At 48.9% G+C, this 16,623-nt stretch overlaps 2 protein-coding genes across 4 annotated transcripts in view; both read right to left on the reverse strand.

Annotated features, from left to right (window-relative positions):
- LOC123744874 (cell adhesion molecule Dscam1) overlaps positions 1-9,436 on the reverse strand; it is a 59,718-nt gene extending 50,282 nt beyond the window's left edge. For all 3 annotated transcript variants that reach the window (XM_069311694.1, XM_069311695.1, XM_069311696.1), the window contains exons 1-3: positions 9,331-9,436; positions 8,250-8,362; positions 5,400-5,539 (exon numbers count right to left, since the gene is read on the reverse strand). The gene's annotated coding sequence lies outside the window, so the exon portion shown is untranslated. The remainder of the gene's footprint in view (positions 1-5,399; positions 5,540-8,249; positions 8,363-9,330) is intronic.
- The window catches only part of LOC138349797 (cell adhesion molecule Dscam1-like), a 150,714-nt gene continuing 134,209 nt past the window's right edge, over positions 119-16,623 (reverse strand). The window contains exons 6-10 of the mRNA XM_069311553.1: positions 12,006-12,123; positions 9,331-9,511; positions 8,250-8,362; positions 5,400-5,539; positions 119-147 (exon numbers count right to left, since the gene is read on the reverse strand). Of these exons, the coding sequence (XP_069167654.1) occupies positions 119-147; positions 5,400-5,539; positions 8,250-8,362; positions 9,331-9,511; positions 12,006-12,123 (581 nt within the window). The remainder of the gene's footprint in view (positions 148-5,399; positions 5,540-8,249; positions 8,363-9,330; positions 9,512-12,005; positions 12,124-16,623) is intronic.

The raw sequence follows: 16,623 nt of genomic DNA on the forward strand, positions 1-16,623 counted from the left end.
GTTAATATCATTGTCTTACTTTTAAGAGAATAATACGTTGTATACATAGTTCGTCTTAAACATGCCTAGCTCTCATGAAACACCATGTATCTCTCACACCCAGAGTGCATGAAACACCTTATATCTCTGTAGCTCTCATTTCCACATCTACAAGAGAATGTAGATGAAAATACAATTCTCATCCACAAGAGAATCCCACCGCTGCCACCATTTGTAAGAAGAGTAAATTAGAGGAATTCTTGACATTTTTATTTTTTGGGTTATGAATGGTAATTGCAATTACTGGGTATTGGAAATTACTAAGAATTAAAAAGGGAATTATTTATGGAGGGAAAGAGGAGGAAATTGGCAGGACTGAAAAGTGGAATATGAAAAGTTGGCTTGTTGGAATATGAACAAAGAATATATTATATATGTTAACGTTTTCAACTGCTAAATGCGACTACAGTCGCCACAAGCAAACTGACCGACGCTCGACGAGTCACATCAGACAAAAAAAGTCTATAAATCATATAATGTTCGACTAGATCGTTTAACCTTCATAATAGGCATTTGACTCTAATGCTACTCCAAAGTGGTAGCACCAGAAATGTGCAATACCTGGAAACTCTCACACTTACTACACCTCCCATAATATGGGAGTATTTGTGAAGGTGTATGAGAGCTGTGTGTGGAGTCAGAGCAGAGTAGTGTTGGGTGAGGGGAAAGCTGTGGTTTTGGGGGTCTCTCCCATACATTTTCCCACGAGAAGAGGCACTGGCTCTATGCACCATGTGGTCTTTTAAGAGTCATTTTCGTGAGTATTAGTAAGGCCTGCGTTCTTCAATCTAGTTGGGCTCTCACTCATAAGGATACTTCGAGCTGCGGAGATTCACTCAGATTCAGAGAGTCGATTCAACCTGTAAATGACCTAAGGGGTGAAAGACAGCTGGTGGCTTCCTTCCCCCAGCTGTCACCCCCATAGTGGGGAGTCACTCAACCACTGGGTGACATCCCCCTTGTCTTTAGAAGTAAGAGTTCAGTTGTATGCGTCAGGTCCAAGGAAGTATAAGCAGTGTAGTGTATTCTCAACAGCCCAGTATGGCAGTGTGATTGAATGGAAAAGTCTCCCTTGTTTTGGATGGTAGAGTAGTGGCGAATAGTGAAGCCAATTGTCTTACTAGAGTGCAAAGTGTTTTATTCAACAGAGTGCATTGTTAAGCTCAATTACCGCATTTAATAATTTATTTAATGATGTCTCAGGAACATGGTAAAAGAAGACTGGCTGTGATACCCTTGAGGGATAGTTTCTATAGTGAAGGTGTCTCCTATTTCCTCTTCAATTGGCTCGTATACAGGATGGTGACAGCTCCTACTTCATCTTTCTCTCCTAATAAAGTCTACCCTTCATTCCATGGCTCTCTCTCTCTCTCTCTCTCTCTCTCTCTCTCTCTCTCTCTCTCTCTCTCTCTCTCTCTCTCTCTCTCTCTCTCTCTCTCTCTCTCTCTCACACCTGTGCGGTATGTTCCTTCCTGTTTGCGTGTGTGTGTGTTTCACAGCGTCTGAGGAGCCTCGGGGCGCCATGTGACAAATGACCAGTCCCATCACTCCATTTTTCAGTATCGGATGTGAATCACTCGGCCGGCGGCGCCTGCTGCCACCTGCGGGGTCCTCCCGTCCCTCTTCCTGTCTCTTGTGGCCTCCTCCCGTCCCTCTTCCTGTCTGCTGCGGCCTCCTACCGTCCCTCTTCCTGACACCCTTGTCCCCGTACCCTCTCCGTCTTCCTCTACCTCCTGGATTCTTGAAAATTTCTCCAGAAATGGTTACACACACATTCTCAGACACGTGTATCCACATGTACACAGATACATATATGCACGTGTACACAGATACACATATATATATATATACACATGTACACAGAGACACGCATACAAGATTATACAAACCGACACACAGATGTGAATTCAGGTACATATGAATATAGCATTAAAGGTAACTACAAGAAGTTAACTACTGGTCCCATACAAGGCAACTCCATATTTATATCTACGTCAACTCAAGTCATATTCGTGTCTAACCTTCGCTTGAAACAATCCAACTATTCCATTTCTATTATGTTATCCTCTTGTAATATATTCCATAAATCAACTACACCCTATTTCCACACTTATCCAGTTGATATCCATTGTTTCGTGCACTGTTTATGGTTTAAAAGGTTTAACATCATATTATCCTTTACTGTAGCTTTCCATCCATTTGTATAATTACTTAATATCATCCATTTACTCTTTTATAATATTTCTTCAAAGGGAAGGTTCTAAATCCTGAGATTAACTTTGGCGTCCTACTCCCTTCATATTTAAATAAGTTTAAGTCCATTTCATAGAACGGTGAACAACCCTGCACTCCATCATCTAACAACAACAACAAAGAAACGTTTCTCAATAACATTAGAAGCATGATTGCTAAGGCTTTTAGATCTAAATCTAATTATTCTATTTGCAGATTATGAGTCGCAATAACGGGGCTGAAGATATGATGAACAAACCATATACCAGAAGATGGATAAGAGACGACGTTTCGGTCCATCTTGGACCATTATCCAGTATTGCAATCTTTTATTTCATACATTAATAGACGGATTTTTGAGGTTAGGATCCCAATTAATCATGACTCTCAGATCTTTTTTCGTACCAGATTTGGTAATTTAAAACAATTTCTAGTTGATATTTGGTAACTATTATCATCAACTAGGCCTCCAGTACCCTATTTTGTTAGCAGTAAACTGCATCTGCCCAATTTTCCCCATTTTTTAAAAGTATCAAAATAATACTGTAGTCATTTTCAGTTTTTTGTTGTCGCCAGAAGCAAGTTTCAAGCTGCCACCATCACCACCTCCAAGATACTTGATTAGAAAGTATCAAGTTTCGTGAAGCAACTTGGTAAACCTTCCGATAAGGAGGTATCGAGGGGGCACTTAAGTGACACCCAGCCCTCAAGTGCCACTCACCATATTAGATTATGGTGGTGTGGGCACCATACTCTCTCGGAGTATGCCGGGGCGTTGATATACTCGGAGACGGGACCCACTTTGGTCAACCAAAGGCGGGACCAAAGAGTCGAAGCTCAATCCCCGCAAGCGCAACTAGGTGAGTACACACGGGGCCTCGCGGCTGAGTGGACAGTGCCCAGGGGGGGGTCTGTAGTCCTAAGGGCCCGGGTTTGATTCCCGGCCGAGGTAGGAATGTATGAGAACAGTTTCTTTCACCCTGATGCGTTTGTTCACCTAGCAGAAAGTAGGTACCTGGGAGTTAACCATCTGCTACGGGCTGCTTCCCGGGGATGTGTGTGTGTTATAAATATATGAAGTGGACATAATTGAGGAGAAATAAATTGGTTAAAAAGGCGGGGTCCAAGAGCTAAAAGTTCGACTCTGCAGATACAAATAGTAAACACACACACACATCTACTGTACTGCTACACATATATACTGCACACACAAATACTGTGTTACACACATATACTGTACTGGACCTATACTGGTTGGTACCTGGTTGTTGTTTCTGATATATGTAAATGATCTCCCAGAGGAAGATCGTTTCTCTCAATGTTTGCTGATGATGCTAAAATTATGAGGAGGATTAAAACAGAGGATGATAGTAGGAGGCTACAAGATGACCTGGACAGACTGAATGAATGGTTCAACAAATAGCTACTAAAATTCAACCCGAGTAAATGCAAAGTAATGAAACTAGGCGGTGGAAACAGGAGACCAGATACAGGATACAGAATAGGAGATGAAGTCTTTAATGAAACGGACAGAGAGAAAGATCTAGGAATTGATATCACCCCAAACCTGTCTCCTGAAGCCCACATAAAAAGAATAACATCTGCGGCATACGCGAGGCTGGCTAACATCAGAACAGCCTTCAGGAACCTGTGTAAGGAATCATTCAGAACCTTGTACACCACATATGTAACATCAATCCTGGAGTATGCGGCCCCAGCATGGAGCCCGTACTTCGTCAAGCACAAGACGAAGCTGGAAAAAAGTTCAGAGGTATGCCAATAGGCTAGTCCCAGAACTAAGAGGCATGAGTTACGAGGAAAGGCTGCGGGAAATGCACCTTACGACACTGGAAGACAGAAGAGTAAGGGGGAAATTTATCACCACCTACATAATCCTCCGGGGAATAGACAAGGTAGATTAGGATAAACTATTCAACACTGGTGGTACGCGAACAAGGAGACACAGGTGGAAACTGAATACCCACATGAGCCACAGGGACGTTAGAAAGAACTTTTTCAGTGTCAGAGTAGTTAACAAATGGAATGCATTAGGCAGTGATGTGGTGGAGGCTGACTCCATACACAGTTTCAAATGTAGATATGACAACCCAGTAGGCTAAGGAACCTGTACACCAGTTGATTGACAGTTGAGAGGCGGGAACAAAGAGCCAAAGCTCAACCCCCGCAAGCACAAATAGGTGAGTACACAACACACACACAGAGTAAGCATAAATAATCACGACCATTATAAATCAACACTGATTCTCTCATTACTTCAAGTGAGGACACTTGAATACAATACTCAACACTTTAATTAAATATAAACATGAGCGCTGAGCCTCCTTTACAGAACACGACACGATAAAATAATTAATACCTCTGTCAACGGGAGCTGTCACAGGAGTCATTTTGACCTTGATTAGTCTAGGTCATTAATGTGTTGTGAAGCTTATGTGTTGGGACTTGGTGTTGCCAGGTATGTGGGGTGTAGTGGTGTTGATGGGGTGTAGGGGGTGGGTGTAGGGGTAGGTGAAGGGGTGGATGTGGGGGGTGGGAGTAGGGGTGGATGTAGGGGTGGTGATGGGATGTAGGGGGCTGGGTGTAGGGGTGGTGATGGGATGTAGGGGGCTGGGTGTAGGGGTGGGTGTTGGGGGTGGGTAAAGGGGTGAGTGTAGGTGACCTCAGCACCACCTGGTGATGGGGGTGTGGGGGGTGGGGGTAGGGGGGAGGGTGTAAAGTAAAAGCGTGCGATGAAAGAAATAGAGTAAATTACGAGACCTTGCAGACCTACTGAGACCCTACTGTTTTTGTAGCTATTGTGGTCCTATATGCCAATTATGACCCCCCCCTTGGCTTATTGTGATTCTATAGGCCTTGTTGTACCAAGATTATTGTGTACAAATATGTTAGTCTCTCTCTCTCTCTCAATTTACTGGTAGAGGAAGAAGTTTTGGGAGCGTTTGGAGTGGTTGTAGGCTATATATATATATATACATATATATATATATATATATATATAATATATATAATATATATATATATATATATATATATATATATATATATATATATATATATATATATATATATATATATATAAATATAAATAGTGAGTTGCGTATACTAACCTCCGAGCGTGACGTAGGCCTGGGCGTGGGCGTAGTCCTGCGCGTAGGTGGCTGCGCACTGGTAGACGCCGGCGTCGGAGGCGTGAACTGGTGACACATGTAGTGACTCCCGCGGCCTGATGGTGACCCGCCCCCCTGACCTGGTGACGGGGGAGGGGGAGTGGGGGTTAGTACTGATGGTGACCCGCCCCCCTGACCTGGTGAGGGGGGAGGGGGAGTGGGGGTTAGTACTGATGGTGACCCGCCCCCTGACCTGGTGAGGGGGGAGGAGGGGAGGGGGTTAGTACTGATGGTGACCCGCCCCCCTGACCTAGTGAGGGGGGGGAGGAGGTTAGTACTGGTGGTGACCCGCCCCCCTGACCTGGTGAAGGGGGGAGGGGGTTAGTACTGGTGGTGACCCGCCCCCCTGACCTGGTGAAGGGGGGGGGGGAGTGGGGGTTAGTACTGATGGTGACCCGCCCCCCTGACCTGGTGACGGGGGAGGAGGGGAGGGGGTTAGTACTGATGGTGACCCGCCCCCCTGACCTAGTGAGGGGGGGGAGGAGGTTAGTACTGGTGGTGACCCGCCCCCCTGACCTGGTGAAGGGGGGAGGGGGTTAGTACTGGTGGTGACCCGCCCCCCTGACCTGGTGAAGGGGGGGGGGGAGTGGGGGTTAGTACTGATGGTGACCCGCCCCCCTGACCTGGTGACGGGGGAGGAGGGGAGGGGGTTAGTACTGATGGTGACCCGCCCCCCTGACCTGGTGAGGGGGGAGGGGGAGTGGGGGTTAGTACTGGTGGTGACCCGCCCCCCTGACCTGGTGAGGGGGGAGGGGGGGGAGGGGGTTAGTACTGGTGGTGACCCGCCCCCCTGACCTGGTGAGGGGGGAGGGGGGTGGGGGTTAGTACTGATGGTGACCCGCCCCCCTGACCTGGTGAGGGGGGTGGGGGTTAGTACTGATGGTGACCCGCCCCCCTGACCTGGTGAGGGGGAGGGGGTTAGTACTGATGGTGACCCGCCCCCCTGACCTGGTGAGGGGGGGGGAGGAGGGGAGGGGTTAGTACTGGTGGTGACCCGCCCCCTTGACCTGGTGAGGGGGGAGGGGGTTAGTACTGATGGTGACCCGCCCCCCTGACCTGGTGAGGGGGGAGGGGGAGTGGGGGTTAGTACTGATGGTGACCCGCTCCCCTGACCTGGTGAGGGGGGAGGGGGTTAGTACTGATGGTGACCCGCCCCCCTGACCTGGTGAGGGGGGAGGGGGTGGGGGTTAGTACTGGTGGTGACCCGCTCCCCTGACCTGGTGAGGGGGGAGGGGGGGAGTGGGGGTTAGTACTGGTGTTGACCCGCCCCCCTGACCTGGTGAGGGGGGAGGGGGGGAGGGGGTTAGTACTGATGGTGACCCGCCCCCCTGACCTGGTGAGGGGGGAGGGGGTTAGTACTGATGGTGACCCGCCCCCCTGACCTGGTGAGGGGGGAGGGGGGGAGGGGGTTAGTACTGATGGTGACCCGCCCCCCTGACCTGGTGAGGGGGGAGGGGGGGGGGGTGGGGGTTAGTACTGGTGGTGACCCGCCCCCTGACCTGGTGAGGGGGGAGGGGGTTAGTACTGGTGGGGACTCACCTCAGCACCACCTGGTGACTCACCTCAGCACAACCTGGGGACTCAGCACCACCTGGGGACTCACCTCAGCACCACCTGGGGACTCACCCCAGCACCACCTGGGGACTCACCTCAGCACCACCTGGGGACTCACCTCAGCCCCACCTAGGGACTCACCTCAGCACCACCTGGGGGACTCACCTCAGCACCACCTGGGGGACTCACCTCAGCACCACCTGGGGACTCAGCACCACCTGGGGACTCAGCACCACCTGGGGACTCACCTCAGCACCACCTGGGGACTCACCTCAGCACCACCTGGGGACTCACCTCAGCACCACCTGGGGACTCACCTCAGCACCACCTGGGGACTCACCTCAGCCCCACCTGGGGACTCACCTCAGCACCACCTGGGGGACTCACCTCAGCACCACCTGGGGACTCACCTCAGCACCACCTGGGGACTCACCTCAGCACCACCTGGGGACTCAGCACCACCTGGGGACTCACCTCAGCACCACCTGGGGACTCACCCCAGCACCACCTGGGGACTCACCTCAGCACCACCTAGGGACTCACCTCAGCACCACCTGGGGACTCACCCCAGCACCACCTGGGGACTCACCCCAGCACCACCTGGGGACTCACCTCAGCACCACCTGGGGACTCACCTCAGCACCACCTGGGGGACTCACCTCAGCACCACCTGGGGACTCACCTCAGCACCACCTGGGGGACTCACCTCAGCACCACCTGGGGACTCACCTCAGCACCACCTGGGGACTCACCTCAGCACCACCTGGGGACTCACCTCAGCACCACCTGGGGACTCACCTCAGCACCACCTGGGGACTCACCTCAGCACCACCTGGGGACTCACCTCAGCACCACCTGGGGACTCACCTCAGCACCACCTGGGGGACTCACCTCAGCACCACCTGGGGACTCACCTCAGCACCACCTAGGGACTCACCCCAGCACCACCTGGGGACTCACCTCAGCACCACCTGGGGACTCACCTCAGCACCACCTGGGGACTCACCTCAGCACCACCTGGGGACTCACCTCAGCACCACCTGGGGACTCACCTCAGCACCACCTGGGGACTCACCTCAGCACCACCTGGGGACTCACCTCAGCACCACCTGGGGACTCACCTCAGCACCACCTGGGGACTCACCTCAGCACCACCTGGGGACTCACCTCAGCACCACCTGGGGACTCACCTCAGCACCACCTGGGGACTCACCTCAGCACCACCTGGGGACTCACCTCAGCACGGTGCCGTCCTTGTACCAGGTGACGGTGTCGACGGGTTCACCTGAGACGTGGCACCTCAGCTCCAGCCTCCCCCCCGCGTCCACCTGCACCTCCCTCGGCGTCACCTGTAACACGTGCAACACCTGCATCAACACCTGCATCAACACCTGCAACAACACCTACATCAACACCTGCATCAACACCTGCATCAACACCTGCATCAACCTCTGCATCAACCCCTGCATCAACCCCTGCATCAACCCCTGCATCAACACCTGCAACACATGAACATCAACACACAACACAAACACACGTGCCAAACAGCTGTTCAATCACCAAAGTAGTAAACACCGCAGCAGCACGAGGCTGATTTCCTCTGCTGGTAATTACCTGCTAAAATGATGCCATAAATATGAGAGCCCACGAGAGTAATTAGGCCGGACATTAATGACCAGGTGTACGTTGTAATTGCAGGGGTTGTATATGGGGGTAGAGAGGGGGGGAAGGGGGGGACCTCACCCTGGGGTGACAGGGGTGACTCTTGTAGATAGAGATAGGGGAGGAAGGGTGACAAATTTTGAGTCATATGGGAAGGGGAACTCACCCTAGAAGAGGGTGACAGGGGGGGGGGGACTCATGCTGATAGAAGGGGCAGACGTCTCTCAAGAGTCAAGGGGGGGAGTGATCTGTTCTAAATGGAGAGAGGGACTCACCTAGACAGAGAGGGACTCACCTTTACAGAGAGGGACTCACCTAGACAGAGAGGGACTCACCTAGACAGAGAGGGACTCACCTTGACAGAGAGGGACTCACCTAGACAGAGAGGGACTCACCTAGACAGAGAGGGACTCACTTAGACAGAGAGGGACTCACCTAGACAGAGAGGGACTCACCTAGACAGAGAGGAACTCACCTAGACAGAGAGGGACTCACCTAGACAGAGAGGGACTCACCTGGTCAGAGAGGGACTCACCTAGACAGAGAGGGACTCACCTAGACAGAGAGGGACTCACCTAGACAGAGCTTGACTCACCTGGACAGTGAGGGACTCACCTGGACAGAGCTTGACTCACCTGGACAGAGCTTGACTCACCTGGACAGAGACGGGCAAGGTGACCAACAGGTGAGCGGAGTACCTGGTCTCACCAGCGGTGTTGTTGGCCACACAGGTGTACTGGGCGGTGTCCTCCACCCCCACCCGCCCCAGTACCAGCGACCCCCCCACCATCCACACCCCGCTGCTGCCCCCCACGGGTCTCGAACCCCGGTACCACCTGTGGGAGAGGAGGGAGAGAGATACAGGACTCATAATTAACCTGCAGGTGATTAGTCCCATAACCTAACAGTATATGGTATATAAAATAGGAGACATAAATATGTATAAGAGACACTATATAAATATAGATGATCTTAATTGCTCCTTCCCAGTTCTAATTGGTCACGGAACTACCACATTAAGGTAGGGTAGTTCCTCACCTGCAAACACACACATACATACATTTCCTCCTTAAAATTGTTTACAGATCAATGGAATAATATTTGGGATTATTAATTGATCTGTGATGGCAACAGGGCTTACATCTGCCCTTGAATGAACTTGAAGAATTAGTGTGGAGGCGATGTGTCAGTAGTTAATGTGTGTGGTAGTGAACGTAGTTAATAACGGTGATGTATTTATGGTAGTTGGAGGAGGTAGTTTAGATGAGCCCTTTAGATTTAGTTAGATTTAGATTTAGAGGTAGTTTAGATTGGCCTGATAGTTTAGATTAGATTGTGGCTTAGATAATCACTTTATTGCAATATTCTCTCAAAGACAAAGTGAGGCAATACCTGTTTTTTTTTCTCTCAGTTTACAATAGTCTTTACAATAGTTTACAATAAACGGTTAGTTTACAACGCTGCAGGTTATAGACAAGCAAAAACAGTTAATTAATTAAGTAAGATGATCTCTATCCTCATTAACAATTATACTGTGTGTTGATTTAATTATGTCTGAGTCTACCAGCATATTCAACTAAGCCATTTTATTAAGTTATTCCTATCCATATTTTAAATACATCATCACATTAATAAAACTTTCCACATTTTAATACAATATAGATTATATTACACAGAGAAATCACGGTCACGCGACACATTACAGAGAAAACCCCCACCGGAGCCGTGATAAGGATTCGAACCCATGCGCTTGGATGTACCCAAACACACACTCTAGCCGACTAAGCCACAACATGTTTAAAAGAATTGCAACCTGAAGGGGGGGGGGTCTTAAGCTGAACCCCACGAGAAATCCAGAGGCTTCCACTGAAGCGTTAGTACCAGGGTTTCACTCAATTCTCCCCTCCTTCCTGCAATCTGGATTCCTAGATGACCCTAGAAGCCAGAGTGTATGGGGGGAGGAACTGTATAAAACTCGAGTTTGGCTTCAGTGGAAGCCTCGGGGGGGGGGGAGGGGGTTAAGGGTTAAGGGTCCCCAGAGAATGGGAACAATGGCAAATCCAAACATTAAGACCCAATAGCAAATAACTATTAAGTTAGGAAATTGATTACCTTGTGAATTCAAAAGTAGTCAAAGGCATTGTCAGAAATGTTTGATATTACATTTAAGGAGAAGAGGAGAGGAACAAGAGGAGAGGGAGAAGAGGAGAGGAACAAGAAGAGAGAAATAAAGGGGGAGGAGCAAGAGGGGAAGGTAAAATTTCAAAGAAAAATGCGAATTTCTGGTGAGTCGAGGAAAGATACTGAGAGAGAGAGAGAGAGAGAGAGAGAGAGAGAGAGAGAGAGAGAGAGAGAGAGAGAGAGAGAGAGAGACAAAGAGAGAGAGAGAGAGAGAGAGAGAGAGAGAGAGAGAGAGAGACAAAGAGAGAGAGAGAGAGAGAGAGAGAGAGAGAGAGAGAGAGAGAGAGAGAGAGAGAGAGAGAGAGAGAGAGAGAGAGAGAGAGAGACAGACAGACAGACAGACAGACAGACAGACAGACAGACAGACAGACAGACAGACAGACAGACAGACAGACAGACAGACAGACAGACAGAAGCGGGAGATAACAGATGAAAGAGGGACGAACTCAACGAACGGAAAATAAATTATATAATAAAATAAATCAGAGAGTGAGAGCCAGGGAGGTAAGAGAAGGGAGAAGAGAAGACATATGAGAATAAGGAATAGGGGAGAATGGCGGAGAGATTTATGAGCGGCAGAGAAAACACTCACAAGAGAAGCGAGGCACAGAGACCGGGAGGACCGGGACCAGGAGCTATGTCACCACCCCACACTTAACCTCTCAACCACTGAACGTCCAGCAAACAAACACAGAGACAGACCAACAAACAACGTCAAAGCAAACAAACTGGCAGAAAAAGACTGACTGACGAACAAACAAACTTGAAAACATGCAAAGGCAATTGTCCTGTGTCATTTATGGAAGGCCACATGGGCCACATGGGCCACATGGGCCACATGGACCATAAGGTCACCGTGGGCCACCTTGAGGGCTGGGGTAGTATTCAGCAGCTGTTCGGATGAAACTGGAAAGACCTGGGCCACACATGGGGAGGAAGGTGGGCCACAGGGGAGTGGCCCACCTTCCACTGGCCCACTATACTCACGTATAGTGTGGGGGAGGGTGGCCCTGGGCCACACATGGGGAGGAGGGTGGCCCTGGGCCACAGGGGAGGGGTAGTACTCACGTATAGTGTGGGGGAGGGTGGCCCTGGGCCACACATGGGGAGGAGGGTGGCCCTGGGCCACAGGGGAGGGGTAGTACTCACGTATAGTGTGGGGGAGGGTGGCCCTGGGCCACACAGGGGAGGGTCACTCTGGCACCGGCTGGGGCCACCACACGACCTGCTCGCTCGCTCATCCTCGGTGGCACTGACCCTTGTGCCTCTGGAACACACAATAATATTTTAACAACAACAATAAAAGCAAAACAATAAATAAAGTGTGCTATTGAACGAGTTCTATAGTGAAATACAGAATAAAAGTCTTTCAATACAACAATAGAATAAGGTACCATAACAGGCTAAAGTTAGCACCAATCTTTGATTCAGCAGTTCTGATCTCAGCGGGGACCAGAACTTTGGCTCTGAACACTGACCTGAGCTGTGATCTCTGAGCTGTGATCTCTGTGGCCTGAGCAGGGGCTAGGAAATACCAATAACATAAGAGGATGGAGGGGGGGGGGGATGGAGTGGGGAATAGAGGGGAAGTGAGGGGGGATAGGGGGTGAGAGAGTGGGTGGCAGGGGGTGTGGAACTGGATAGGGTGGAAGGGATAGCCTGGGTGGAGGTGTTAGGTGCAAAGGTTAGTAGTAGTGAAAAATGGGACATTTAGTTACAAAAGAGCTTCACTCCATCTCGCACCATATATACATGTAGGCATGAGACGGTGATGGCCTGTGTACTGAGCAAAATCCACCACTCCTTCCATGTACAGCAGTAGCCTATAGGCTGACTGAGCAGCACCCTCCACGAACAGTGGTGGCCTGTGCACTGAGCACGTCACGCTAAGAACAGGTGTCTGTCACCTATCACCCTGACAACCTAAGCTTGTACGAAGCAAATACACGATCAGTTTGAGCATAGGGGTATATACATGTTTGTTAGTGTGAATGAAAGTGTCTATCTAAATCACTCAAAATGTGTGTATATATATATATATATATGTATATATATATATTCATATTCATATATTCACATATATACACAAATACATAAAGCCATCCCCGCTGGAGAAATACCCAAGGACATTGCAACAGCAAATCGGATCTGGAGGTTAAGCCTCTTAAAGGAAATTGCCTTCTGGTTGGCCCAACATTTTGGGGCCCTCTGTATCAATATTTCATTCTGAAACAGTGACTGTGAGCCGGGCCACCGAGGCTACTGTTCCAGGCACCGTACTGTTATATTATCATAGTAGTTGTAGTAGTAGTAATAGTGGAACAAATAGTGGTAATTGTAGACTCACTGAATAATGGAATGGTCTCTCTCTCTCTCTCTCTCTCTCTCTCTCTCTCTCTCTCTCTCTCTCTCTCTCTCTCTCTCTCTCTCTCTCTCTCTCTCTCTCTTTCTCTCTCTCTCTCTCTCTCTCTCTCTCTCTCATCAGCCTGCATAATGGGAGAATTGTGTTTCTCCAAAAGATTCTTTTCACCTAATGCCTCTCTTCACCTAGCAGTTCACTCTGAAGTAAGACAACTGATGTGGGTTGCATCCTAAGGAGGGTCGGTAGCTGTTCTTGTATTAATATCGTAAAGAAAATAGGTAGGAAGCTGGATCCCAGAGCCAAATGTTTAATCCTGATGGCACGAATGGGTGAACACACTCACACACACACACACACACACACACACACACACACACACACACACACACACACACACACACACACACACACACACACACACACTATAGGAAGAGATAAATCAAGAGCCTACCAACACGAAAGCCCAGGTGAGGGATGAGGAGAACTCACTAAGCCAGTGTGACTCTATACAACACTTGCAACATATTAACGGACAGGCTATATGAGACCTGGGTTGAGAGGCCGGCCGAAGATCAGGGAGAGATATATGAGGCAGATGTAAATCAGGATTCACTTAGGTTTGAGTTGTTAGTTTGCAGGTGAAGTCTGTGTTTGATTTGTTTGTACTCCACTTACACCCCCTCCCCCAACACTCCGGCCCCCCCCACACCCCCCACTCCCCCCAACCTACACCCCCCACCACCCATCTGCCAAGAAGCCAAAAAATGAAAACTTTCTCCACATTTGCTCCCGCCAGAAGGGGGCAGAAAAAGATTATTCTATCATTGCCAGTTCTTTTCCTGTTTTCCTGCACCTTTTCAATCTCCTTCAGCATCTTCTTTCATCTTTATATCATTTTTATTCCTTTTTTATCTATTAATAGTTTTCTAATCCTCTTTAATTCTTCTTCTTTTTATTATTGTATTTTTGTCTTATTTTATTATATTCTTACTTTATTATTATTATTGTTTTTTTTGGACTAATGGACAAAGCGGCAGAAAAATTTAATCCACGCATACATGGATGCATATACACGCATACATACACACACATACATACACACACGCATACATACACACACATACATACACACACGCATACATACACACACACATACACACACGCATACATACACACACATACATACACACACGCATACATACACACACACATACACACACGCATACATACACACACATACATACACACACGCATACATACACACACACATACACAGGGGGCCTCGTAGCCTGGTGGATAGCGCGCAGGATTCGTAATTCTGTGGCGCGGGTTCGATTCCCACACGAGGCAGAAACAAATGGGCAAAGTTTCTTTCACCCTGAATGCCCCTGTTACCTAGCAGTAAATAGGTACCTGGGAGTTAGTCAGCTGTCACGGGCTGCTTCCTGGTGTGTGTGTGTGTGTGTGGTGTGGGAAAAAAAAAAAAAAGTAGTTAGTAAACAGTTGATTGACAGTTGAGAGGCGGGCCGAAAGAGCAAAGCTCAACCCCCGTAAAAACACAACTAGTAAACACATATACATACACACATGCATACACTCGCATATATACATAAACACACATGCATCCACGCATACATGGATACATACATATGCATGCATCCACGCATTCATACATGCATGCATACACACGCATACATACATGCATGTATACAAATGCGCACACATCCCCAGGAAGCAGCCCGTATAACAGCTGTCTAGCACCCAGGGACCTATTTACTGCTAGGTGAACAGGTACATCAGCTGAAAGAAACTCTATTTGTTCAAGTTCAAGTATGTTTATTGAGACAAGAAAGAAATACATCTCAAAGGGATAGAGTAACTTAGGCTATTTCTAGCCTCCTTAGTAACTTAGTAACTTAGGCTATTTCTACCCCCTTAGTAACTTAGTAACTAGTAACTTAGGCTATTTCTACCCCCTTAGTAACTTAGTAACTAGTAACTTAGGCTATATCTATTTGTTTATTCTGCCTCGGCCGGCAATCGAACCACGGGCCCTAAATTAGCACTATAACCCCGCAGCATTGCCTCCTGGGTTGCGTGCGTGTGCGTTTGTGCGAGAGCACGCGCGTGGGTGCGTGTGGAGGGGCTGGCAGCCACCAACGAGTCATGAAGATTTTGTCAACATCTTCCGGCGAGTTTCACCCTCACCCAACCAAATATTTGCGCGCGCCCGATAGCGACATTTTGAGGGGAAACCCCAGTAAACCCGAGGCGCCCGGGAGCGCGGCCCAGCGGCGCGTAGTACATCCGGAATAGCCTGGTGTTTGTGGGCATTTGATGGGGGCTTGATTAAGGGCTATAAGGGGAGAGGACGGAGGAATGTGGGAGATGCTGGTGGGGTGCAGAGGGCTGGTGAGGGTGCAGAGGGCTGGTGAGGGTGCAGAGGGCTGGTGAGGGTGCAGAGGGCTGGTGGGGTGCAGAGGGCTGGTGGGGTGCAGAGGGCTGGTGGGGTGCAGAGGGTGCAGTGGTAGGGTACAAGGCTGGCAACAATGTTGTTGTCTTAGATTCAGCTACTTAGAACAAAAGTTTCAAAGTATCACGGGCTATGGTGAGCCCGTAGTGGACTTACCTGGCACAGGAGCGGGGCTGTAACTGGCTGGCAACAAGATTGATTGATTGATGAAGATTAAGCCACCCAAAAGGTGGCACGGGCACGAATAGCCCGTAAGTGGTGGCCCTTTTGAGCCATTACCAGTATCAATAGATGATACTGGAGATCTGTAGAGGTGCGACTGCACCCTGCGTGACGGGAGATGTCTCCCGTCTGGCAACAGATAAAGATTGATAAAGATTAAGCCACCCAAGAGGTGGCACGGGCATGAATAGCCCGTAAGCCCGTCTGGCAACAAGTTCTGAAGCATATATATATCATGAACGACTGTGGTTCGGGAACGCTTAGGGGCTATTCATGCCCGTGCCACCACTTGGGTGGCTTAATCTTCATCAATCAATTAAATTTTTCAGGAACGTTGGGCTCACTAGGCCTACAAGTGAACTGCCTTGTTAGGCTTACAACAATGTTACTCTGAATCATTACCAGTAATAACAATATAAAATTTATCCGAATTCATTACTTCAGCTGTTGGGCGGGCAGCTTCTGTCAAATCTTCAACTACTTAAGCACAGTCCAAAGAAATGAAATTATCAGAAGCTGTAAGCCAGAACTACCCAATATAGCACTTGTATAGTGTTATATAGGATGGGATATATAGATGGATGGGATATATAGATGGATGGGATATGGGGACACGGAACTGGGATATAAGGACAAGGAGCTGGGATATGAGGACAAGGAACTGAGATATGAGGACAAGGAGCTGAGATATGAGGACAAGGAACAGAGAT

This window comes from Procambarus clarkii, chromosome 70 (assembly GCF_040958095.1).
Source record: "Procambarus clarkii isolate CNS0578487 chromosome 70, FALCON_Pclarkii_2.0, whole genome shotgun sequence".
Lineage (NCBI taxonomy): Eukaryota > Metazoa > Arthropoda > Malacostraca > Decapoda > Cambaridae > Procambarus > Procambarus clarkii.